At 43.0% G+C, this 26,046-nt stretch overlaps 1 protein-coding gene across 1 annotated transcript in view; it reads right to left on the bottom strand.

The window, feature by feature from the left end:
* TTLL7 (tubulin tyrosine ligase like 7) overlaps nucleotides 1-26,046 on the bottom strand; it is a 925,222-nt gene that overhangs the window by 534,523 nt on the left and 364,653 nt on the right. The window contains exon 10 of the mRNA XM_085600119.1: nucleotides 5,717-5,881. Coding sequence (XP_085456245.1) covers nucleotides 5,717-5,881 — 165 coding nt within the window. The remainder of the gene's footprint in view (nucleotides 1-5,716; nucleotides 5,882-26,046) is intronic.

The following is a 26,046-nucleotide window of genomic DNA, read 5'->3' as shown; positions in this document are numbered from 1 at the left end:
CACTACAGCGGAGGAACAGGTCCTCAATAGAGGTCTTGGATTTTCACCCACAGCGAAACTTGATAAATTCAAATTACACTGTGAATTATCAGAATTCTTTCGTAAGCTTAAACTTAAAGCTTTTTTTGAAAACTCACCGAATAAGGAATCACAACAAGAAGCAAAAGGTGACACCACCCTTAAATTGAAATCAACTTTCATTCCTCCTCCTCATACTACACCAGCCGAACTCATCGCATTCGAACAAGCGATATACAAAGGCATAGAAAATACTCAGGAGAACAAAGGATTTAACAACACTACAACTCAACAGTTCAATGCCATCCGGAGTCTCAAAAACAACAGAGACATTATCATCAAACCAGCTGATAAAGGAGGGGGGATAGTTATTCAAAATCGGAATGCCTACCATCTAGAATGCACACGCCTCCTAGATGATCCAAAGAACTACAAAATATTGAACGAAGATCCCACTAACAGAGTCAAGACCAAAATTGACATCATGGTTCATGAAGCAGAATCTAATGGCTACATTAGCAAACAAGAGGCATTATTCCTTACCTCAGGTGGTAAAACCATTCCATACTTCTACACCATCCCAAAAATACATAAAAATAAAACACCACCACCGGGCAGACCCATTGTCTCTGGAATAGGCTCATTGCTTGAACCCCTGTCTCGCTTCTGTGATTTCTATCTACAGCCTCTAGTACAGTCGACTCCTGCGTACTTAAAAGATACTAAAGACTTACTGAGCCAAATTAACAACCTGGAATTCAACCCTACTACTTCCATCCTTGTAAGTCTAGACATTGAGAGCCTCTATACCAGCCTACCCCAAGATGACACCCTAGAGGTTCTCCGCACCTCCCTTGATAAAACAATCTGGGAGTATAACACCCCAAAATCATTCATAATGGAATGTGCGGAAATAGCCCTCAAAGATAATTTTTTCGAATATGAAGGTACCATCTTCCTACAACAGTACGGAACTTCTATGGGGAGCACCTTCGCTCCTAGTGTAGCGGGGCTGTACGTGTCTAATTTTGAAGAACTATATATCCTCAACCCTCAATCAATTTACAATCAAGACATCACGTTCTATAAAAGATACATCGACGATGTACTCTTAATTTGGACAAGTAATAACCAAAGACTTAATGAATTCTTGAATTGGATTAACACACTAGATCCAAACCTACGATTTACTCACACTACAAGCAAAACCAAAATCACCTTTCTAGACCTGGAAATTGAAGCAAAAGATGGAATACTGATGACTAAAACCCACTTTAAACCAACAGCGAAAAATTCTCTTCTGCATTTCCAGAGTTTCCACCCTAGGCCTCTAAGGGACAATCTGCCGTTCGGCCAATACCTCAGATTACGCCGTAACTGTAGTGATCTTAAAGATTTCAAAAACCAATCAGAAGAACTAACTACAAAACTTCAAAACCGTGGATACCCAAACAAAGTTATCCACAAAGCACAAAAAAGAGCCCGCAACCAAAACCGTGAAGGTCTTTTGGAACCCAAGATGAATCTGTCAACTACCATACCACTCACGTGTGTAACCACCTTTAACACCATCTCTAATCAAGTAGCTAAATTGATACAAAACAATTGGAAAATTGTAACCTCAGGCAAACTACAATGGGAAAAACCCCTATTTTCATACCATAGGTCCCATAATCTCAGAGACAGCCTAGTACCGACCAGGCCAAAAAAGACACTGAGCATGCCTAGTACAGTTTTGAATGCATGGGTACTTATAGAAGTAACAGGCCACCACCCATGTGGCAACTGTAGCATTTGTCATCTCACCGAAGCCACAAAAACACTCAGTCTTGAACAGGACAAAGTCTGGACAATCAAGAAACATACCAACTGCAATTCGGAAAACGTCATCTACCTCATCACATGCCCATGTAATTTGCGTTATGTTGGGATGACCACCAGAAAGGTCAAAACCAGAATCTGCGAGCATCGCAGTAACATCCGCTGCAAACGCAGCACCACAAAACTCACTGAACACTACCTAGCCAAGGGACATACCACCAATGACATGTCATGGGTAGTTATTGAACAACTAGACCCCAGCCCAACCGACATCCAGGAACGTCTTTTCGAAAAAGAACAACGCTGGGTATATAGACTCTCAACCCACATTACAGGACTCAACGATAATGTACCCTGGAACAACATACATCGACATTGATGATATCTCATCACTGCTTTCTATCGCTCTATAGTCTATAAATAATTATTCTGTCCAGTCTTGTGCAAACGTCATTTTTTGTACTGTACAGACCCCTACGCCCTTCACCGCCACTACTAGCTGATCTGCACCAAACACCGCTACTCTTAAAACTTATCACACAGCCCTAAGCGGTAGCCTGTTACCCTTTCTTTTTACCCGCCCTTTCACACATAGGCATAGTAAGTACCGCTACTCATCACACAGCCCTAAGCGGTAGCCTGTGACCCTGTTTTTTACCCTCCCTCCTATTACATTGGCATAGCTGGCCTCGTAGGATTCCTCCTATTTATATATTTAGGAGCTCTTCACTGTGTCCCACTTCTGTTTCCTCCCTAAATATTTTAATATTTTAAAATGTTTATCTGCCCAGAGACTTAACTACTCTTCTTTCGTGTCACCTCTACTCAGTGCTCCGTACACGGGACACCGAGTATTTCTTTAATTTCCATTCACAATGAAGACGTTCTAGTCTTCCCAGCGGCAGCACGCAACTTCCTGCTTGCCGACCTTCTTAACCACGCCCCACCCGTGTATCGGCGCTGAACAAGCGGAACCGATCGCCGCCCTAGGTATTTCGGACCGGTTCTCCCTTACAAACTGTGAGTACTTACGGGTCTACCATGGACCGGTTCAGACCCTCAATACTACACTGCTTTAGCGCTTCAACCCCCCCTTTTTCCCTGTAAAGTGCGTTCACGCTCTTACACTCTCCTTGCCATTCCTTCTCCACTAAGGGCAAGCGGAGAACCATACGGCGTTCTAACTCCAGAGGATTAACAACCTCTCCACTCAAGTGAGACTGTATTTTATGTTGTCTGTCATCTAGTTGTTGTTTGTCTTTCATTTTTAAGCACGAATGTCTGTCTGCTGAACGGCACACACAGCGGACATAATGTTGATATATACCACCATGTAATCAGCTCATTTTAAATACTGCACGTGCACGTGACTACTTTAGCATATCAGCTACTAGTGTCTTCAATACTTGCACAGTCACAACTCTATAAGTACAATATGTGTATGACCGCGCTATAGGCACGCAAATAATGGATAACGAATATGCGCACCATGTGCCCCAATACTACAACAATTACTCACCTACGGATCTCGTGGGGCACATTGTAGCCACGCAAGCCTCTATAGTGTTCATGCACTTTCACAAAATCAGTCTAGTTCGATATCACTAGCCTTCTAGTCGAAAGGAGCATGCATTTAGTATATATGCATGATTCACAACTGTTCCCCACTTCTAAATTAATTCTTCATTTGCAGGTAACCTCAAACGGAGTTACTGTGAGTACCTCATCACCACACTCACAGCACACTTTAGGGTGTGTGCTGATATTTACACTTGGCCTATATATTATTTTCACGGCCATTCACCAAAATTATTTTTATCTTCAATTTTGGCTGGTCCTGACGAAAGCCTCTAGAACTATGATGAAGGCTGAAACTAGTTGACCTTAGTTTCTAGGGATACAAGGAAAATAACATTCCTAATTACATCCCCCCCTTTTTTACATTAGTCCTGGGACCCTTATAATTAAAGTTTTTTCATAGGGCATTTCCCAGAGACTTTTTTAACTCTTAATCACTTCACACATAGCACTCCACTCACTGCTCATAACCCTGCTCCGCTGTATCTCAGGCGTTGTAGCACAACTGGATTGTGCTAGACAATCCAGTTGGGCCCCGATGATGAAGCATGCCACCTACTAGGTAGGTGGGTGAGGGGTTTCTTACACAGCAGTTGTGCTCTCCCTCCTTTCACGTTGTTTTCAACAATGACAGCGAAAAAAAGTTTGCTTTGAGTCATGAAACTTGTCCATTTTGTTTGATCACACTCATTTTTGAGGACCACAGTTAATTTTTCATTATCAGAGTTTGACCCAGAGTAAGAAAGAGAAAGGCCAAAAAGGGATGAAGAAGGAATGAGAAAGGAAGAAAAATAGTGACAAGGAGAGAAAGCAGACAAGGGAAAGAAACTGCAAGAGTGAGATAAAGAGACAGTATGCCTAGCGTGGTGGACGAAAGAGGCATGAGATGGATTGAAGTCTAGGCCCCTTTGGTATTCAGCAACACAGGCAGTGGCGGCTGGTACTGAACAAAGTCAGAGGTTAAAAAAAGAAATCTCACTTACCTTTGTAAGGCCACCGACTCTCCTCCATCGTTGTCTCTCGTTGACTTCTCTTCCAGTCTGGAGTCAGGAAGCACACAGGCTCCCCAAAACCAATCACAACGCTGCTCTTGGCAGAGTTGTGATTGGTGTGAGCGCCATGGTTTGGTGCTTAGACAGGCAGTGGGAGCCTGTGCATGTTCTCCACCCTGGCTGTGTATGACAGCCTTGTGGAGAACAGGCTAAGTGCACATGAATGTTTGTCCGGCCCAATACGGAAGGCCACACCATCATGCCCACTTATGTGTACATATTTCCCCTTTCCATGCTGACTGTGATGATGGCCAAGTCCCACCCCGCCCCAAAACCTGCTTTAGCATCGAAATTTAAATAACGTGTTTTTATCATTTTATTTTTCCGTCTTTGCATTGCTGAAAAGTAGTGAGGCGACACTCCTACGCCTTAACGGAAGAGCCACCACTAAACACAAGCATTCAGCAACCTAATTTTTACAAATTAAGCACTAGCTAACATACGAGGTGGAAATGTCTGTTGAGTGATGAGCATATCCGTTTCCGGATACGCCACCAAAACTATAAATAACAAGTGTGTGGACAAATGAAAAACCTTGATACGCTCTATAGATATTTTTCTGGACACTATCCTGGAGGTTTAATATATTCAAATCAAAAAGAGATTTTTGGATCAGAATATGTCTTTGAAAACAGTGCAAGCCCCTTTATTAAATGGAAAAGGCACAGAGTTGAAGCCTTTATATTTGTAGTCCTTCCTTGTGGATACGTTCTCTCACCTACTTGCTCTCTTCCTTTCCATAGTTTTGCAGATCTCATCCAGATGGCCTCCCGACCCTCTGTTTATGGTTTCATCTGATATGCCTTCTCTTATGTGTTCCTGATCTGCCTATTGTTGCCATTAGGCCAATATACTATCTTACATTACTAAATACAATTTGGGAAAATATGCTTAGATTGTTATGATAGAATGACATTTATATGCTATGTCTCTCGTTATTGGCCTTATGGCATTTTTTAGTCAGGTCCCCACTTATACATCTGTGTTACTGACATCACTCATTGTGTTTGGCATCTTTATGCCTTTGATATATGTTATGTGTTCATATTTTCATTGCTGTATTCCGTAAAACTTTAATAAAATATTTTGGAACAGGAAAAATGATATTGCGCTTTTGTACACTGAACAACCTGCCAGACACAGCTGCGCAAATCACTTTGAATTTTACATATTTTCCGCCCATGGATGATGGCCTCAGCATTTCAGGACAGCGCGCAAACTGACAAAACAATACATTGACTTCTTACTGAAATATCGTCCCAGAATTTGACTACGTCGTGGTCGTTAGTCTGCAGAAACTCGGTGAACCACCGGATGGAGCGCTTGCTGCCCTTGTCTTCGGTTTCATCCCGCTCGAAATTCTCGTTGTGTTTATTCACGGAGTAGTTTGTCAGATGCATGTACAGCTGGCTCTGCAACATGGAAAGACAGAAAGCGTCTCATGAACTGTGGGCTCACCACAGGCAACCAGCAGAAACAAGCAGCCACTATCACACCGAGCGGCCGTCACTCTCTCTTCTCATCTTTAATGCAACACTTTATTTCAAGTTTAGTGAGATGAGCCACGTATTAGCCTGACACCGCTGTATAATTTGAGAATCTGCAATCTGGATACGCTCCTCGCAGCTGCTACATGCGCACGAGCTGTCAGTGTTCATGTAAGTAATAACTACACGGAAGAGCAATGTGCACGCGGCCATTAACATATCTCCTGACACCATTATTTCTGACTGCCACAGGCAATGGTGTCTGATATGGCGGGGAAAATGATTCCGCCGGGTCCCCGTCTCCATCTGTACTGTTCACGACCAATGAATCAACCGTCTTTGGTTTTGCCCTCTGCCTGCCGAGCGGCGCTCAAACAGCAGAGGCTGCGGTCTTCTTCCGCTGCTGTGCCATATATCTCGCAGATGGCACAGACCTGGGTGTATGCATCTAGCACTGCTTAGGTCTACCATGGTGGATTAACATATCGTTTCTTAAAGTTACTCAACAATGGGGAGAGGAAGTGGTAAGGAGAGGGAGCTGCCGACTATGGAACTGGGGAACCGGGTTTGAGTCTCGGCATCGATGCTCAACATCCTGTGATTCTGGGTAAATCACTATCTCCCTGTGCCTACCAAAAATGAATGTGTCCTTGTGTAATGTAACTGGTGCTCATGTGAAGCGCTTCAATACCTTCGAGTTCGTGCTACATAAAACTGCAGCCAAAAAAACACTCTCACTAGGGGATGGATTGTGGAAACAAGGCAGCCCTGGCGACAATGTTCAAACCAGCCCTGCTCCCTTCATCCCCTCGCGTAACTTCTCTCTTTCCATCCATTCTCTCGCTCCCCTTCCCTCATCTCTCTCTCTTTCCTCTCTGATCACTTCCTCTCTAGATTCCCTCTCCCTCCATCTGTTTCCCCCTCTCTTGAAGCCTGCCATGCCTGCTGCAATTACTCTCGGGGAGCCTGGAAAGTCTCAGAGGCACTGGGAAGTGTCCACCAAGGGCACCAGCCCAACAGGGAAATGTCCAGTGGATTAAAAGGCCTGTCTGACCCTGCTCTTACTAATCAAAGTTGAATGTTTGCATTATAAAGCAAGCAAGTATACATGCTTTGATAGAAGGAGACAACTATAGGTACTAGTATGTAGATGTAAATTTCAGCAATTTATGCCCATATCTAAAAGACCATTTGTGAACATGTACAGATAAATAAAAGTGAATGGACAGACTTGCCAGGGGAAAGGTCCCATGACATTCTCCAGCGCGTGACTGGCTGTTAATTAGGGATGGAAAAATAACAGGTAACATGCTTGCCCACTTTGCAACATGCTTTACAATAACAACCCGTCAATTGAGGAAGTTGTAAAAAACTTTGTTCTATTTCCTTTATGTGCAAATACGGTCTATTCATGACTGCTTGAGGAATGTTGTTAGATACGTTGATAAACTTCAATACTGGATTCCCCGCACTTCAAGGGATCGGCTTAAGTTTTCATGTCTCAATACATAGTTATATAAATTATTCTGCAACAAAAATTATAATTGGTGGGGTGCTAAGGTTGCAGTAGGAGGCCTAAGGATTCTCAGAGTTTGCCAGTTAGCTACTTATACTCCTGCAATGCACTGCTCATAACAATATGCACATGACATCAAAAATGACAACATTGAAAGCATCACTCATGACCTCACTGATTATATCACCAATGATATCATATTTGTAGCATTCTCCTCCCCCTATCAGATTGCTTCTTACCCTGTGCACCCTCTGGATATCTCTCTCACTCAAACTCAACCACAGTGCCACTTGCATGCCCACTTATAAACAATCAATGTCTTTTATGGATGCACTTATCACACATTCACCCACTACCTCCCTCGCCCATCAATACATCCCCTCTTTCTCATGTACCCATTCAATCATGTACCGATTCTCCCACTCTTTACACACACACTCAGCAATCCACCGACTCACCCTCACATTTAGAGTTTGGTTGACGTCCTACCATCAACCATATTTAGAGATCACATCTGCCCTGGAAGAGACCTCTGTCCCTTCAAAGGAGAGCTGTCACCTCTGCGTCTCCTCTGAAGGCACAGAAAGTTTGCAGAGCAGCTCCCATGTTTTTGTTTTACAAAAATAAACCCATGAGCCAGGAGTTTGTTTTTGTACAACAAAACAATAATTACCCTGACACCATGGGATTTTTCTCTGCGTTTTGAGTTCGGTTCTGCCAGGCTTTCCCTAGCGGTTACGAACAGATAAAAAACAAGCATTTGCAATGCCATTGGTCTCGCCTATGGGACCTTATATGTATTTAGCGATGCAGCACATTAGCCTGGGTGCTGAAACATCAACTGTTTTTTACTATACATATTTTGTACTATTGACTCTGTGGGTTATTAAAGTAGTATTTGCGCTCCGTGAGCTCCCCGGCTTGCAGTGCAGTGTAGTGCAAGCCGGGTAGCTCACGGATGAGTAGGTCCCTGCAGGGAGTACCTTTGACGAAAGTGTGACAATAAGGCCTCCCTCCTGCGCTCCCTTCAGGAAGCTTTTGCCCTGAGTTACAGGGGTAATTCCTCACCAAGACCAGTGGCAAGTATTAGGCTTGTTCCAGTTTTTAATCACTTAAGAGTGCCTGAAACGAATCGTTGACACGCACGCATGTCAAGTAACTTCTTTATATCCCACCCTGATAAAAGCCCGAACCTATATAGGCCAGATAGTTAGGGCTGAAACATGTTGGTGCTAGAGTAAGGGTCATAGGACCATCAAATCCTCAGAGACCCTATTGTAAATATTTTAACCCTCCCTCCCACTCCATTATTAAAGATTCCTTTAGGAGTGGGTGAGAAATTTTATCTTTAACAGTACGCCCCCATACACAATATCTGTAAGTGCTCCCTGAAAAGCGGTTGAGCCCACCCCGACTTTTAGCAGTCGGGGTGAGCCCTATGATGAAGCATGTCTCTATTGGAGTGAGTGAGGGCTATTTAAAGAAAAGGGTCATTTTCCCTTCCCACCTGTAGCAACGGGTTGTACATAATTCGGTTGTTTCTCTTGTGAACTTAGTTCAGGAGAGGTTCACCATCACACATTTAGGAACCCCCCACCCTATTTGGATCTCTCTTTTGTTGCTTGTCTTACATTGAGAGAAAGCAACCATTCGACTATAGAAGGGAAGTTCCTGTGTTGATAACCTTCTTGACAAAGAGACTAGGACAGAAGAAATACAGACAAGCGGGGTAAAGATAAAGAACTGGAAGTTGACTAGACTGAGCTTTGTAAGTAGCTGCCGCAATCCATTGCACAGCATAAACAGCAGTTCATTGCAGAAAAAATTAAGAGGAAGTAAGACATTGAATAGGCGAGTACATCTTCTGCAACCATGCCTGATGCAATCCCTGCTGAATATTGACTGACTGAAGGAAGTCTACAGGAGTAGCAGAAAACCATCAATTCAGGTTATCAAACTGTGGCACTGCATTGTTTAGTGAGGCCTGCTCATTTGCTGTGGTGGATAAAAGTCGAATGGTCGGCTGAAGCAAATGGAAGAACATCAGAAGATATGAAATTTTGTTTTCCTTCAGCTATCCCAACTTCCTTTTTATACTTATTATTTTTAGGTCTCGCCTGCGAACGCAGCGCGAAGCGCTGCTAGCAAGCGAGATCTATTGTTGCTGACTTGCCTCGGAAGTGGGACAGGAGATGTGCACGCGCAGGCTTTTGGCGGATTTGAGTTGGTGTACGCGCCTACAGCCACGCGGCGTGCACATCTCCTGTCCCCCTTCCCTCGCAAGCCAGCATGCAGTTTCACTTTCGTCAACACGCACGTCCTAGTTGATCTTGTTTTGTTTGTTGCTGCGGTGTAACTTGTTTTAAATTGCAGTGCCTTTAGAAATTTGTAAACTCGCGTGATTGTTGCTTTCACATCCCGCGCTTGCAGCGCTCGTTAATGGTTGATTTACATATGGATTATTTAAAATCGTTTCCACAACTTTGATCTCCTGGGATCGTACCGAAGGCTGGAAACTCGCCAGACGTGCCCGGCACCGGTGCGCATGAGCCGCCCCGCCCCGGCCACTAGGTGAAGCGGTTGCCTCTTGGGTCCGATCAACAGCCATCGCTCGATCTGCACCGAAACAGAAGGAAGCCCCGTGCCCCAGTCTCCGTACTGCAACAATGCGCTTCTCGGCGAGGGACATAGCGCTGCTCCTTTTAGGTAAGTTTTAGGGCACTAAATCTGGATCGTTGATGTACGTGTGTGTGTGCATTTGTGTAAGCGCAGCCCCTGCATGTCAACGATATCGAGACGATAAAATGCAGAGATGGAAACCCTTGACCTGCAAATTAGGAAAGGAGCTCTGCAACTCACCCAAACCACTGTGCCACAATGTGTTTTTCTGTGCATTCTTGAGGCCTTATAGGGGCCACCTAAAGTATTCCGTATCCGGCGTGTGGCTGAGGGCCAGCTTTAGCGTTGTAGGCACCCGATGCGACAGTCATTTTTAGTGCCCCCACACCCAGGATCTCCTGCTCGGATTCTCTCACTACCTCCAGGCAAAAGTGCCCCTCATGTCTACAGTAATAAGTTACTGCTAAACACAGCGCCCCCCCCTTTCCCCACCCAAGGTCAGCGCCCTGTGCGGCTGCACCTGTCGCACTGTCCTAAAGATGGCCCTGTGTGGCTGTGATGAGCTGTATATAATCACATTGCAGCGCTAAGAAATAATGGTAGTGGTGACCCAGAATGTCCTTTAAAATCACATATCGCAGTGCAGTCAGTGCTTCCTCCTTTCAGTGTGTACAACCAAGGGTGTGCACCATGCGAGGACCTGCTTTCGTGTGCGCAGAGATCTCAGGGGCACTATGTCCAGTATCAGTACGTAATATTAATATTGTTATTGGATTTGCCTCCCATTGTTAACACAGGTCCACAAGTACCAGAATGCATGTGTAAAACAACAGTACGAAATGGGCTATTCACGCGTACCATGGAAATAGCAGAAGAATCTTTCCTTTTTGTTCAGGGAAGAGAGAGGGATAAAGTTGTATCTCATTACTCATATTCCTGGAAATCCTTTGCGGTTAGAACATTGTGTGCTGCCTTGAATTGTGACTTTGTTTATTTTTGTTTAAATTTCTTTCTTGATTTTAAGATAGCCATATCACACATAAAAATGGCATACATTCCATAAACCCTACGTAGGCTACAAGTTCAGTTTTACACATCTCGTTTTTTTTTTTTACCGAAACAGTTCATTGTTAAAGGGAGCATGATCACAGTAATCAATATATATGCAGTGTTTCTTTACAGCAAAACGCATATAGCAGTCTTTTGGCCAACATACCTCCAGCAAAGAACTGTGCAGTGTGCACATTAGTGTACAGACCAGGGCTGTTTCTTATGTATAGTCCTATGCTGTAAAGTGTGCCTGTAAGACACCCACAAGCAGGTGGGTTGGTAACCTGGACAGTATATGTGCGAGTGCACCGTGCAATAAATATCACATTTATTTCGGCAGTGGGGCGTCAGTGAGTCACGCAGCTCCTTCTTTACACCAAGAAGTGAAATGAGTGCAATATCGTGATTCCCGCACGTGCTCATGTTTTTAAATAGATCTACGTCACTGTTCGGTTTGTCTGACCCATGGATATTTGGGGTCCTTGTTGTAGCGCTGCATTCCACAATGAGGTTGCTTCAGAGCGCTGTGGGGTGCATGCTTACAGTGCAGGGTTACAGTCTTACGGCTATTGCCTACAGACGAACCATGAGATAAAACACAGTACAACGGTCTACGCTCAAACGTTCTTTGTATTAACTGTGGTATCGGGTCCCTCAATCAGGGTCATTGTTTTTAAAGTAAATATAACATAAGACGCACATTATTTAATGTTAAGGATCTTCCATTCTTCGTGAAATTCTTTTATTCCATGTCGGTATATTTAATGTGATAGACCTATACATGGATGTGCATGACCTCACATGCCTTGGAATATGTAATGTTTTGGGGTATATTAAATATGACGTACTTAACAATTACAGTGCCTGACGTCATATACTTTAAAAGATTGTATTTAAGTTGTCCAGCTGCGGAAAAGCAAACATTAATGGTCTGAGTCAAACATTTTATCGTTCCTTTCAGATTTGTTGGAAGTGATGCATCTCCTTGGCCTGACTTCGACTAGGGTCCCTGGCTCTATATGTGCCATTCTGCACTTGTTTTCTCCTGTCCCCTTCGCTGCCCCCGTGATTCTGTGTCTTTTTCTCCTTCTGTCCCCTTCGCTGCCCCCGTGATTCTGTGCCTTTCTCCTTCTGTCCCCTTCGCTGCACCGTGACACAACCGTACACACAAGCACACCCAACCACACAAAAACAAGCACACACACAAGCACAACACACACAACCACACACACACCCACAACCACACACACACAACCACACACCCACCCACAACCGCACATACACCCACAACCGCACACACACCCACAACCGCACACACACAACTACACCGTCAGTGCACACTTTCACCAGGCACAGACACCATCAGTCAGTGCACGCTTCCACCAGGCACATTCCACCGAACGTCAGTGCACGCTTCCACCAGGCACACACACACCACCGGACGTCTGTGCACGCTTTCACCAAGCACACACACACCACCAGCCGTCAGTGCACGCTTTCACCAGGCACACACACCACCAGCCGTCAGTGCATGCTTTCACCAGGCACACACACCACCAGCCGTCAGTGCACGCTTCCACCAGGCACACACACCACCAGCCGGCAGTGCACACTTCCACCAGACACACACACCACCAGCCATCAGTGCACAATTTCTACAGGCACACAAGCCACCAGCCATCAGTGCACACATCAATTGTTAACGCATCCACAATTAACTATTGTAGCAATCGCAATATGGCGCACTTTACTTTTACACATATTCATCTAAAGCGCAGCATGCCACCATTGCTACAAAAATACACATTTTTTTGACCTACAATTTATAGACTTTTGTTGCAATTGGTGTTGCAATATTTTGCAATGCCAATGGCTCAAACTTAATTAATGCGAGACCTATTGCATTGCAAATGCTTGTTTAAAAATGCTAGTGAAGTGAAAGTATGGCTGTTTTTGTCTTCCTCAAACAAATAAATGTCACAAAAAATATATGTTGATGTAAGCAAAAACATGCTACTTTTCAAAACCGATCTTGTTGATATAAAAATCATAAACAAGATTTTCTTTTTATTTTGAGTGAGTGAGAGTGAGTGAAAGTGCAGAAGCTCAGGAGAATGAATGAATGAACTGTAAATATGAGAGTGAGTCAGAGAGTGTCAAAGTAAGGGAGAGGAACTGATTGAGTAAATAAGAAAGCTACAGAGCTGGTAGGTCGATAATTTTAACTCGATATTTTGTCTGTTTACCGGTAGTGAGACAGAGTAAGTGGACATGTATGAAAGTGAGAAAGTGATGGAGTGAAAGACAGTGAATAAATGTAAAGAGAGATAGACAGAGGAAAAAATGAATGAGAATATGAGTGCAGAGGAGTAACTATTGGGTGAGATGAGTGAGACAGATTGTGTAAATCGAAGGGAGTCACTAACTGAAAACATGAGTGAGAGAAAATGAGACAGGGAGTGAGAGAGAATGAACGGGTGAGAATGATAAAGGGTGAGTATAAGACATTGATTCAAAGTGAAGGAGAGAGTGAGGGGGATGTAACAGGCAAAGAGCATGAGAGTGTGTGTTAAATTGTGACTGAGACACTAAGGTAGAGGGATTGACCCTCTCCTATTCACTGCAGCACACCATTCTTTCTAAGACAATCGACTAACGTAAGTGACTATTTGCCTAATTGTTCTCTGACATTCTAATACCTAGATTAAAGCACTTGCAGTGGAGCTTGCTCTAGTTGCAGTGTTGTGAACCAAATGACCATAATAGTTGAATTCAGAACACTTCACAAAATTCCCTGTGACTTTGCACTTGCCATGGAATCAGACTTCAAACATATGAGTTTTGAGATCCATCTCTCATGTACTACACACTCCTCTGGCTCTCCGTGGGCTGAATTCAGCCTGAATATAAAAGGCTGCTCTCATATGAATCTACTAGCTCCCATTTTCATAAACAATGAAAAGTTGTTTTTTAGCTTGATATTGTAAACAAAGAAATGGGTAGAACTTGGCATAGCCTTAATTTATGTACCCAATAGCAAAAGGCCATTTGTACCAGTCAGCTATTTCCAAGAACACCTGATCAGAGATGTTATTTGTTTCTAACAGGCTAAAAGTTCACCACGACCAGCCTGTTTTTCGGGACAATTTTAAAATTATTGGTAGTACTCAGTAACACCTTCCCAGTTTGAAAAAATTACTGCACAAACTATTGTACTGCATGGTGTCCAGTATAAAGGTGAAGAGGTAATGCTGTTTTGTCCAAGACGAGAGAGCCACAGTCTATAGGTTACATCTTTATATCTATTTTTCTAACCTACCTATTCATGGTTCTTTCAAAAAGCAACCAACCACACACAAACATATCTTTTTTTTTTTTGGTGTTCAGAACATTGCCTTATGGTGAAGACTTCTCATTTTGCATCTGGGCAATGGGTTTTCTAGGATAGACAATATGCCTGATCTTATAGAGTTGATAGTGATAAGAGATTGCCTCAGGTGGACATAGATTGGCATTTGTGGAATAAAATGGCATCAATGTTTAACTTTGGTAAAAAGCATATCAACATATAATTAAACCTATTAGCAACCTCGCGTAATGATTGTGCATTGTTGAAAGGACAAATATATATATATATATATATTATCTACTGGCGGTCGCCAGTAGATAGTTATAGTTAGGACCGTGTTTCCATATGAAATCCGCAACATTCTATTTGGAATAACTTTGGCGCCGGTTGACGAATCCTTGCCGAAATTTTCAAAATAGGTGGGGCGCTCCGCTCCGCTCCTACCCTGAAAGTCTCGGGGGGATTCGTCAAGCGGGGGCCGAGAAAAAAGGGGGGTCCCAAAACGCGTTTTCCCCATGCAATTTTCCATAGGGACCTTTAGTCCAAGGTACAGCCCGAACGGCTGAACAGAATTACTTGAAATTTGGCAGAGAGGTAGGCCTCAGCTCAGGGAAGTGCCTTTTGCATGTCTGGTGTCAATCCGTTCAGTAGTTCCTAAGAAAATCAAAAGTAAAATCATATATATATGTGGGCGGAGCCTAACCACACATCTCATCCTGAGATCTGATTGGCTGTCAGCACTTCATCCAAGAAGTGTTGGCAGCCATCTTGGGACCAATATACATGATAGCACCTCATTAAAAAGCATTGCAGTTAATAGAAGGTTTTAAGACTTTAGTTACATTATAAATCATTTGTTGATGGTACCATACTCATTTTAGGAATTGTGGTATGTTCTAAGGTGATTTCACCATGTGAAAAAGCCTTCTGCTGGGATATCATGATTGAGAGAAAAATATTTTCTCATGCTTTTCCCACAGAGATTTGGAAGGTGATCTATAAGCTAAACTGAGAGTTTATTTTCTGTAAATTCACATTATCTTTCTCAGTCATGTGAGAATGAAGTCTGACATTCTCAGTAAAACATGTTCATCCAACAAGGGCAGAGACTGTCAGTTGATTCCTTTGTGTTCTACTGCAGCTTCCCAGAGTGTTCCAAAGAACAACTAGAGCGCTAACAGTCCTACTTATGATAAACGTATGACACACCTGAAGCCATCTTGCTTGGATTAAAGTGGTAACTCTTAAAACATTTAATTTAAAAAGGAACAAAATGAGGGGGTTCATTTTTCCATAAAAAGTATGATTAGTGCTGTAGAAAGAAAAATTAGGGCACATTTTGAGTGACTTCTCAAATCCTCTTCTATTTCATTAAAAAATTCTGACATGCAGACTGAAACATGCACTTTCAATACCAGCAGCAGTTTTCCCTGGTGAGCAGTAGCTTTACTACAGTGATCTAATGAGCAAAAAGAGTGCTAACATTCTGAATTTATGGCAAATGTGTGACACATCTGAATGCCTTCTTGATGGAATCAAAGTAAAAAACTGAAAGTATTTCCTACTGAGGAGACTGCAGTAAATGAGGAAATGAGGAAATTTCATAACAAATAAGTCTCCCAAGATGGCCACCAGAGACAAAAGAGCCCAAATGTAGCCCAAATATCACCCAGATGTAGGCCAAGTATAGCCCAATGACAGAATGTCCCAGAGTGTTCTTAAAAACAACTAGAGCGCTTACTGTCTTCATTATGACAAAAGTATGGCACACCTGAAGCCATCTTGATTGGAATAAACTGGTAACACTTAAAACATTTAATTTAAAAAGGAACACAATGAGGGGGTTCATTTTGCCATAGAAATTATGATTAATGCTGAAGAAAGAAAATGAGGGCACATTTTGAGTGACTTCTCAAATCCTCTTCTATTTCATTTAAAAATTCTGACATGCAGACTGAAACATGCACTTTTAATACCAGGAGCAGACTTCCATGGTGAACAGTAGTTTTACTACAGTGATCTAATGAGCAACTAGAGTGCTAACATTCAGAATTTATGGCAAATGTGTGACATATCTGAATACCTTCATGATGGAATCAGAGTAAAAAACTGAAAGCATTTCCTACTGAGGAGACTGCAGTACATGAGGAAATTAGGAAACTTCATAACAAATAAATCTCCCAAGATGGCCACCGGAGACAAAAGAGCCCAAATGTAGCCCAAAATCACCCAGATGTAGCCCAAATATAGCCCAATGACAGAAGTGTGCAAAACACTTATTATTTTGTGTTTTTGCAGTGTTATATAGTGCAGACTTGTCAGGTATTGGAGTGCTTTACATGAGCATTGGTTACATCACACAAGAACAAATTCATTTTGGTTGTAGACATGGGGAGACTAAGTGATTTGACCAGAATCACAGAATGTCGAGCTGAAGCAGAAACTCCAACCTGGTTCCCCAGTTGCAATGTCTGCAGTTCTGGAAGTAACACCACATCCTCTCCCCTAAGTGCAACATTTAATCAAGTGGTCAACTGGATAAAAAAACATAAAGATAACAAATAATTTAAAAGTGCTTTGTCGCTATTTGAAAACTCAGAAAATATGTCCTTATTTTAGTCTTTTAGAACAGTAACCATAATTTTGATGCCAATAAGACCCTCACATATATGTAATTTCTAAAGGAAATGCTCTAGGTATTACAGTTTTGATTTCATCAAGATGACGTCAGGCGTTCCACACTTTTGTAATAAATATAGAATGTTAGCAATCTAGTTGTTCATTAGGATACTGTTGAGAGGCAGAGGCCAGGGGCACGGACTCTGAAAATTGAAGGCAGGTAGGAGGGTGCAAAGGCAACAATTTAACCACACTGAGCAGGCAGGAAGGGCCGTGGCAGCACAACAGACTATGGAGGGCAGTGGAAAGGGGGGCAGGGGCAACAAACCAACAATACAGGACTTGCAAGAGAGGCTGTGGCAATGTAATAGACCATTGTGGGCAGAAGGAAGAGGCAATGGTAGTACAACCATACATGCCAACAGACCCGATTCAGCCAGGAAACGTCCAATGTTTTTAAGCTCAAATGGGCTTTATTTGATCTGTCTCCTGTCTACAATCTCCTCTTTTTCAATGTAACTCAAAGGGGAAAATCAATACCCCAGTTTTTTTTCAAAATCTCCCTCTTACCAAGTTCAAAATGTTCGCAAGTATGGTACATTGGATCATGGAAGGAAATGGGGTAGGGACATGGACTTGGATAACAGAGGACAGGAGGGACATGGAGAGGTGCACCAAACTGACCCTGCAGGGCAGGCATCAGGGTTTGCAGCAGCACAATACACCACACAGGGCATGCGGGACGGGAGTGCAGCACAACAATCCAAAGAAAGCAAGAGGGAGGGGACAGGACCATGCACATGGACAACAGAGAACAGAGGGGCAAGAGGCAATGGTAGCTAGCTGACCATCATGGACAGACAGGAGAGAAAGCTGCAGCATAACAGACCATAAAGGGCAGGAGGGACGGATCAGGGGCATTACAATGGAACAGACAAGCCAGGAGGGAGGAAGTAGGGGTCTGCACATGTAAACAGAGGGCTGGGGGCAAGGGGGCAGGGCAGGAGCAGCAAGATAGCCATGGAGGTCAGGCAGGATGGGCACTAGAAGCAAGACACACCATGAAGAGCAACAGTGAGACTGTGATGGCATACACACAGACCATGGAGGGAAGGTGGGAGGGGGTCAGGGGCAGCTAACTGACCACACAGGGAAGGTGGGAGGGGCCATGGCAGCACAGAAGACCATGCATGGCAAGTGGGAGGGTTAGTGGCAGCACAATGGCTATGATGAGCAAGAAGGAGGGTGCAGGGGCATGCACAAAGGACGATGGAGGAGAGAAGGGAGGGTCAGGACCTGTGCACAGACAAGAAAGTTCAGGGGAAGGGGCCTCACAACAGACCACACGGGGCAGGCAGGAGGAGCAGTTGCAGCACAACAGACCAGGGAGGGCAGAAGGGTGTGGCAGTACAATGGACCATGTAGGACAGGAGGAAGAGGATAGGGGCATGGCATGTGGACAGGCAGGGTGGAGGTGGCAGGGACAGGTTACAGTCATCTGACAATGCTAGGCAGGTGGGAGGGGAGGGGCAGCTCAACAGAACACTCAGAGTAGATAGGAGTGGCAGGTCCATGGAACATGGTGGGCAAAAAGGATGGAGCAGGGGCATGCACAAAGACATCGGAGGGCAGGGGGAAGGAGAATAGGGGCAGCAAGCTAAGCACAGAGTTTAAGCAGGAGGTCAATGATGGGGCATAGAATTGGGCAATGAAGGGCAGGAGGAGTGGACTGGTACATCATACTAAATTGAGGGCAGTGGCAGCACATCAGACCATGCATGGCAGGAGGGAGGAGGCTAGTCTATGGATTCACACAACAGAGGATAGGGAGGAGGGGGATGGGGCAGCAAGCTAACTGTTCAGAGAAGGCGGGTATTAGGAACTTTATTGTTTTTAAAACGTGTGTCTGTGCGAACTACTTAAAATATGAACAAGTATGCAGCATAATCTCACTTTTATTCAGGAAGAAGAGGACGTTTGTGACTGTGACTCCGGGCTCACTTGGCAGAAACACCCCCTGACCCTCCACCCCCTATCGCTAAATGTAATGCCCGTGAAAAGGGTAGGTGACCACAGTGTTATATAGAACATAGTCCTGAGAGCACGATTGAAAATGAAAACTAGATATAGTGTATGGTATAAACTATGCACCAAAACGTGTGATATAAGATGAACCGGGCGTGAAATATAATATGCAATACATTGTGCTCAATGACAGATTCATTGGAGAGCGCGAGATAGCACAGGCACTAGCGCGTGCTATGCGATATGCGCCTTGGAGTGTAATATGCACAGGGCAGTGTTGTGTAACCTAGCTAGTCTCTAAAGTTGTAATATAAAATATGTGCTGGGGAGTGTAACGTTGCATATGCACTGTGACAAAGATATGGATCCCAGATTGTAATATGTATGTCATAGCACTGTGCGTTATAACATAGGCATCGAGGAAGGCACGTTAGATGGGGCAATATAACCCGTGCGAAGACAAGTGTGGCATGACATATTCACGGGGCGGTGTTACAGTGCACATGGGCTAGAGAGTGTCATAGCATATGCACTAGCTAGTGGAATACAACACAGAGGTGTGTGGCACTCAGCAGGCAATGGTGGGTGTAACACAGCATTGGGCTCTGCCAGGAGCGCGCTGTGACTCTCAAGTGATGTTCGTCCCCTTTCCAGAGAGTAAAATAAAAAGTATTACACGTCCGGCAGTGGATGTGAGTTTTATTAACCGTGAGGGGGGTTTCTTGCATAGTTTTGGTCGAATTTTTGTCGAATCCCCTTTGAATGGCTTGGTGTGCATGTGTATTAAATGTGCCCGTCAATAGCTACCCATGTTTTTATAAATAAACGACAAGGGTGTCTACCGGGATTAGGCACGGTAGGGCATCAGACATGTCAGAGCTTCACTAGTGGTGTAAATACATTCCACGTTGATTCATTGTATGCATAGTCACCTTTTAATGAATATCACGCATATCGTCATGGTGATAGGTACGTACGGTTTGTCCAGCATGTCCTAGGTGTGTCTATAAATATATATTTTTTAAAAATAATAAAAAACAGTGGCCGGCCCTGGGGATTGGGGTCAAAAAAATATAATTAGGAGACAGGCCCTGGGGGATGGAGTCATAAGGGCCAATAAATTAGAATAAGAAGGGGAACCTCACAGCCCCCCTTCTTAAAAAATTAAAATAAATAAAAGACTGGCATCGTGCCGGAGGCCACGCCCCCTCCTTGCAGCACTCTGCAAACGCGCCCCCTGGCGAGTTGTAAGTTGGGGAATTAATTCCTCTTCAATACTGAGGGTCCCTGAGGGCCAACTAGCCCAACAGGCATCTCCAGTATGCGCCAGGGAGCTGCACTGCAGACAGGTGTTCTGAGGCCAAGCCCCTTTTTACACCTCTCTGCAACACAGCTCTGTGGCGCTTACTGGAGGTACCTAGTGGTCTAGTTTGACCCTAGGGACCCTTAGGATTCAAAGGGACTTAATCTCTCAACTTAGAACAGCCACAGGGCGCGTTTACACAGTGGTGAAGGGAGGGGACAGGGCCTGAGGTGACATGTGCAAACACGCACTATGGCACGTTTTAAATTGGGGATATAATTTCCCTTCAATACTGAGGGCCCCTGGGGGCTAACTAGCCCACCAAGTGCTTCCAGTAAGCGCCACTGAGCTGCATTGCAGAGAGGTGGTCCAGGTCGTGCCACTTTTTACACCTCTCTGCAACGCAGCTCTGTGGCACTTACTGGAGGTACCTAGTGGGCTAGTTGGACCCTAGGGACCCTCAGGATTCAAATGAACTTAATCTCCCAACTAAAAACGGACACAGGGCGTGTTTACACAGTGGTGAAGGGAGGGAACGGGGCCTGAGTTAACGTGTGCAAAAACGCCCTGTGGCCTGTTTTAAGAGGTAGTTTTAATTCCCCTGCCCTATTATATACTAGGGGCTTACAGAGGAGGTCATGCTAATCACAGGGGGACCCCAACGCATAATGTTCCCTAGTGTATGTAGGTGTTTTCACTGTATTCTAAGTGTCTTTTAACATAGCACTGGCTCTAGGACTGGTTAGTCAGACTCAGTTACCACCAGTATCCGTCTGAAAAAGTTGAGGGTACAGGATGATTTTGCAACAAGGCTTCTTTCTGCTCTTCTTTTTGTTCTTTCTGCACGTTATCCTTCTTCCTGCACTTTTCTTCATCTTTGAGGACTTCTGTTGCTTCTTTCTGCACTTCTATTTTTTTCTTTCTGTGCATTTTTTCTTCTTTCTTCACATGTCCTATCTCTGTAGGCATAGTTAGAAATTAGCATTTAAAAAACCTTTGAAATTCACAGAAAAAACCATAGGTTTCAGGCACGTTATAGTTAGGAATTAGCATTTAAAAAACCTCAGAAATTCACTGAAAAAACCATAGGTTTCAGGGGTGTTATAGTTAGCTGGACTTTTCACTTGTACAAAACCATTGAAATTCCCCCGATATAGTTAGTTCAGCTAACTATAACTCGCGTGCCCGCAATGCACTGCTGATGACGTCACATATTACATCACTCATGACATGGTCAGTGACATCACTCATGACATCACTGATGACATCTCAAATGACATCACTGATGACATCACTGATGACATCATCCTTGTGATAGAGTGGCAGACCTCCTCTCACCCTAATATAACCTTTGATACACACATTCAAAAATAGAGACTAAAATTTTCAAAACAATGGACATACCAATACCAGTTACAACAACCTCTTCAGTAATTCTAAGATCCACATACACGTCCACTCATTCACCAACAGTCCTATACAGTCACTCATACATGTACTCACTCATCATATGTACTCATACACCTATACATCCTGTTACACAATGCCACTCATCCATAGAGTTACTCACACACATAGTCACTCATGCTAATAAAGAATCAAACATACATTTACTTGCATATACAGTTATACACACACCATCACACTTACTTCTACGGAAACTTACACATACTTAGTCTTTTAAACAATCACTTATAGAAACACATACTTATTCATACAGGAACTCTTTCAATCTCTCACTCTCACATACACTCATTTATATACACCAATAGTCACATATACTAGTTTAAAACATATGTAGTTACTCATAAAAACACTATTGAGACAGTCATTCACTCACTAACACACCCATACACACACTCATCCACCCATACAGTCCTGCACACATGCTGTCTTCAACACATACAAACAGTGAATCACTCATTCATGCACCTATGCACTACGTAATACCCCCACCGAACCATGCAGACACTCAGACTGATACTCAAAAAACCAACTAATAACCTATATAGACACCCATGTAGCTACTCACCAACCCATGCAGCCACTTATACACAAAGTGAGAGACTGATACAGATATTTACATATTTAAACATTACTTACTAAGCCATGTATTCACCATGATACACTTAATCAGTCAGTTACACAATCAATTTTTCAAAAACAAATCATCCATTTAGACACTTATATACCCATTTATTCTTCCATCAACCTTGAGATATACATATATAAAACATATTTAATTTTCAGAAAAACACACATTCACTGGATGATGTCATCAGTGATGTCATCAGTGATGTCATTTGAGATGTCATCAGTGATGTCATGAGCGATGTCACTGACCATGTCATGAGTGATGTAATATGTGACGTCATCAGCAGTGCATTGCGGGCGCGCGAGTTATAGTCAGCTGAACTAACTATAACGGGGGAATTTCAATGGTTTTGTACAAGTGAAAAGTCCACCTAACTATAACACCCCTGAAACCTATGTTTTTTTTAGTGAATTATATATATATATATATATATATATATATATATATATATATATATATATATATATATATATATATATACACACTTAATAAACCATAGGTTTCACACCTGTTATAGTTAGCTGTACATTTCACCCGTAAAAAACCAATGAAATTCCACGTTATAGTTAGATCAGGTAACTATAACTTGCGCGCCCACAATGCACTGCTGATGACGTCACATATTACATCACTCATGACATGGTCAGTGACATCACTCATGACATCAATGATGACATCTGAAATGACACATTGTGGATTGCGGTCGCGCAAGTTATAGTTACCTGATCTAACTATAACAGGGAATTTCATTGGTTTTTTACGAGTGAAATGTACAGCTAACTATAACATGTGTGAAACCTATGGTTTTTTAAGTGAATTTGCAAGGTTTTTTAAATGCTAATTCCTAACTATAACGTGTATAAAACCTATGGTTTTTTCAGTGAATTTGAACGTTTTTTTAAATGCTAAGTTATGTATGTATTTTTTTTATATATATTTATTTTACAATAAACTACGTATTAAATTTTTATTTTTTAAATTTTTTTATTTTTTGGTTTTTCACCCACGGTGCGCGCACCCCCGCGATTTAAAAAAAAAAAATTACATTTTTTTTTCTGCTTTCAGGGTCCTTCAGGGACCCCCTGACAAAGGCTAGGGGGTCAGGAACTCTCTACCCTGCCCCCTTTTCACATTCGCCACCTTCCTTTTTCACTCTCGCACTGAAAACAAACAAAATGGCGGCCGACACTTCCTGATTTCGACCGATTCGAACGTTGACTAACATATAACCACCAATCAGAATTACGCTCGCGCACGTTAGGGTGCTCGCACGGTGCGCGCACGGTGGGTGCACGGTACGCGCTTATAGATATTTATATGCTTTTAAATGCTATTTTCTCAGGAACTACTGAACAGATTGACACCAGACCTGCAAAAGGCACTTCCCTGACCTGAGGACTACCTCTCTGCCAAATTTCAAGTAATTCTGTTCAGCCGTTCGGGCTGTACCTTCGACTAAAGGTCCTAAGGGAAAATGCATGGGGAAAACGTGTTTTGGGACCCCCCTTTTTTCTCGGTCCCCGCTTGACGAATCCCCCCAAGACTTCCAGGGTAGGAGCGGAGTGGAGCGCCCCACCTATTTTAAAAAATTCGCGAGGATTCGTCAACTGGCGCCAAAGTTATTCAAAATAGAATTTTCCGATTTCCTATGGAAACACGGTCCTAACTATAACTATCTACTGGCGACCGCCAGTAGATAATATATATATATTACCTACTGGCGGTCGCCAGTAGGTAGTTATAGTTAGGACCACGTTTCCATAGGAAATCCGCAACATTCTATTTTGAATAACTTTGGCGCCGGTCGACGAATCCTCGTGAATTTTTCAAAATAGGTGGGGCGCTACGCTACGCTCCTACCCTGAAAGTCTCGGGGGGATTCGTCAAGCGGGGGCTGAGATAAAAGGGGGGTCCCAAAACGCGTTTTTCCCATGCATTTTTCCATAGGACCTTTAGACAGGGCTACAGCCCGAATGGCTGAACAGAATTTAATGAAATTTGGCAGAGAGGTAGTCCCTAGGTCAAGGAAGTGCCTTTTGTAGGTTTGGTGTAAATCTGTTCAGTAGATTCTGAGAAAATAGCCTTTAAATCAATATATATATCTGAGCCAGCTTACGGTGCGCTTACGGTGCGCTTACCGTACGCGTACGGTGGCGTGCGCGAGCGCGATTCTGATTGGCCGTTAGATCTTAGTAAACATTCGAATCGGCCGAAACCAGGAAGCGGCGGCCGCCATTTTCTCTCTCGCACTCTGAGTGGGGCAGCATAAATGAAGCCCAAAAATGTGTAAAGGGGCAGTATATTGAGATAATAATCACCCAGCAGTGATATACGGGCCCCCAAACAACCCCCAAGGCCAAAAAAAAAAATTTTGTTTTTTTCAAAAAATCGCCGATTACGCTTACCGTACGCGTACGGTAAAAATTGGTTAAAAAAAAAAAAAAATATCCACATTCTCCCCACCCCGTGTGCAAATGGTGCCCGAAGGGCACCATTTGTGCATGGCTAATATTTACATAACAAAACATATATTTTATCTGTCACAACGATGCTCATCATATGTTTCCCCCATGTGCACCGCGTGCTCACCGTGCGCGCACGGAACGAACTGCGTTAAGTGGGCGCGCACGCCACAAATGGCGTAAAGTAACTTAGCATTTAAAAAACCGTACAAATTCACTGAAAAAACCATAGGTTTCACACACGTTATAGTTAGGAATTAGCATTTAAAAAACCTTGCAAATTCACTGAAAAAACCATAGGTTTCACACATGTTATAGTTAGCTGGACATTTTACTGATAAAAAACCAATGAAATTCCCCCGTTATAGTTACTGTAGGCAACTATAACTCACGCGACCGTAATCCTATGCTGATGACATATGTGTCTTTATGAAAAAAAAATATTTATAATATATGTATAGCTAAAATTTAATGGAAGAAGACATGGGCAAATAAGTGTCTAAATACAGTATTAGCATCAGCAGAGGATTGCGGTCGCGTGAGTTATAGTTGCCTACAGTAACTATAACTGGGGAATTTCATTGGTTTTTTATCAGTTTTTTATCAGTAAAATGTCCAGCTAACTATAACATGTGTGAAACCTATGGTTTTTTCAGTGAATATATATATATATATATATATATATATATTCACAGAAAAAACATAGGTTTCAGGCCTGATATAGTTAGGAATTAGCATTTAAAAAACCTTAGAAATTCACTGAAAAAACAATAGATTTTAGGGGTGTTATAGTTAGCTGGACATTTCACTTGAACAAAACCATTGAAATTCCTCCGATATAGTTAGTTGTACTAACTACATCTCGCGCGCCCGCAATCCACTGCTGATGATGTCACATATTACATCATTCATGACATGGTCAGCGACATCACTGATGACATCTCAAATGACATCACTGATGACATCACTGATGTAACCATCCAGGGAATGTGGTTTGGTTCGTTATTTAAATATGTATTATATATATATAGCGATTTGCATTGAAGAATGAG

Source organism: Triturus cristatus, chromosome 4_2, assembly GCF_964204655.1.
Source record: "Triturus cristatus chromosome 4_2, aTriCri1.1, whole genome shotgun sequence".
In the NCBI taxonomy this organism is placed as follows: domain Eukaryota; kingdom Metazoa; phylum Chordata; class Amphibia; order Caudata; family Salamandridae; genus Triturus; species Triturus cristatus.
The sequence above is the reverse complement of the archived record's forward strand: the minus strand, read 5'-3'. Positions and strand labels throughout refer to the sequence as shown.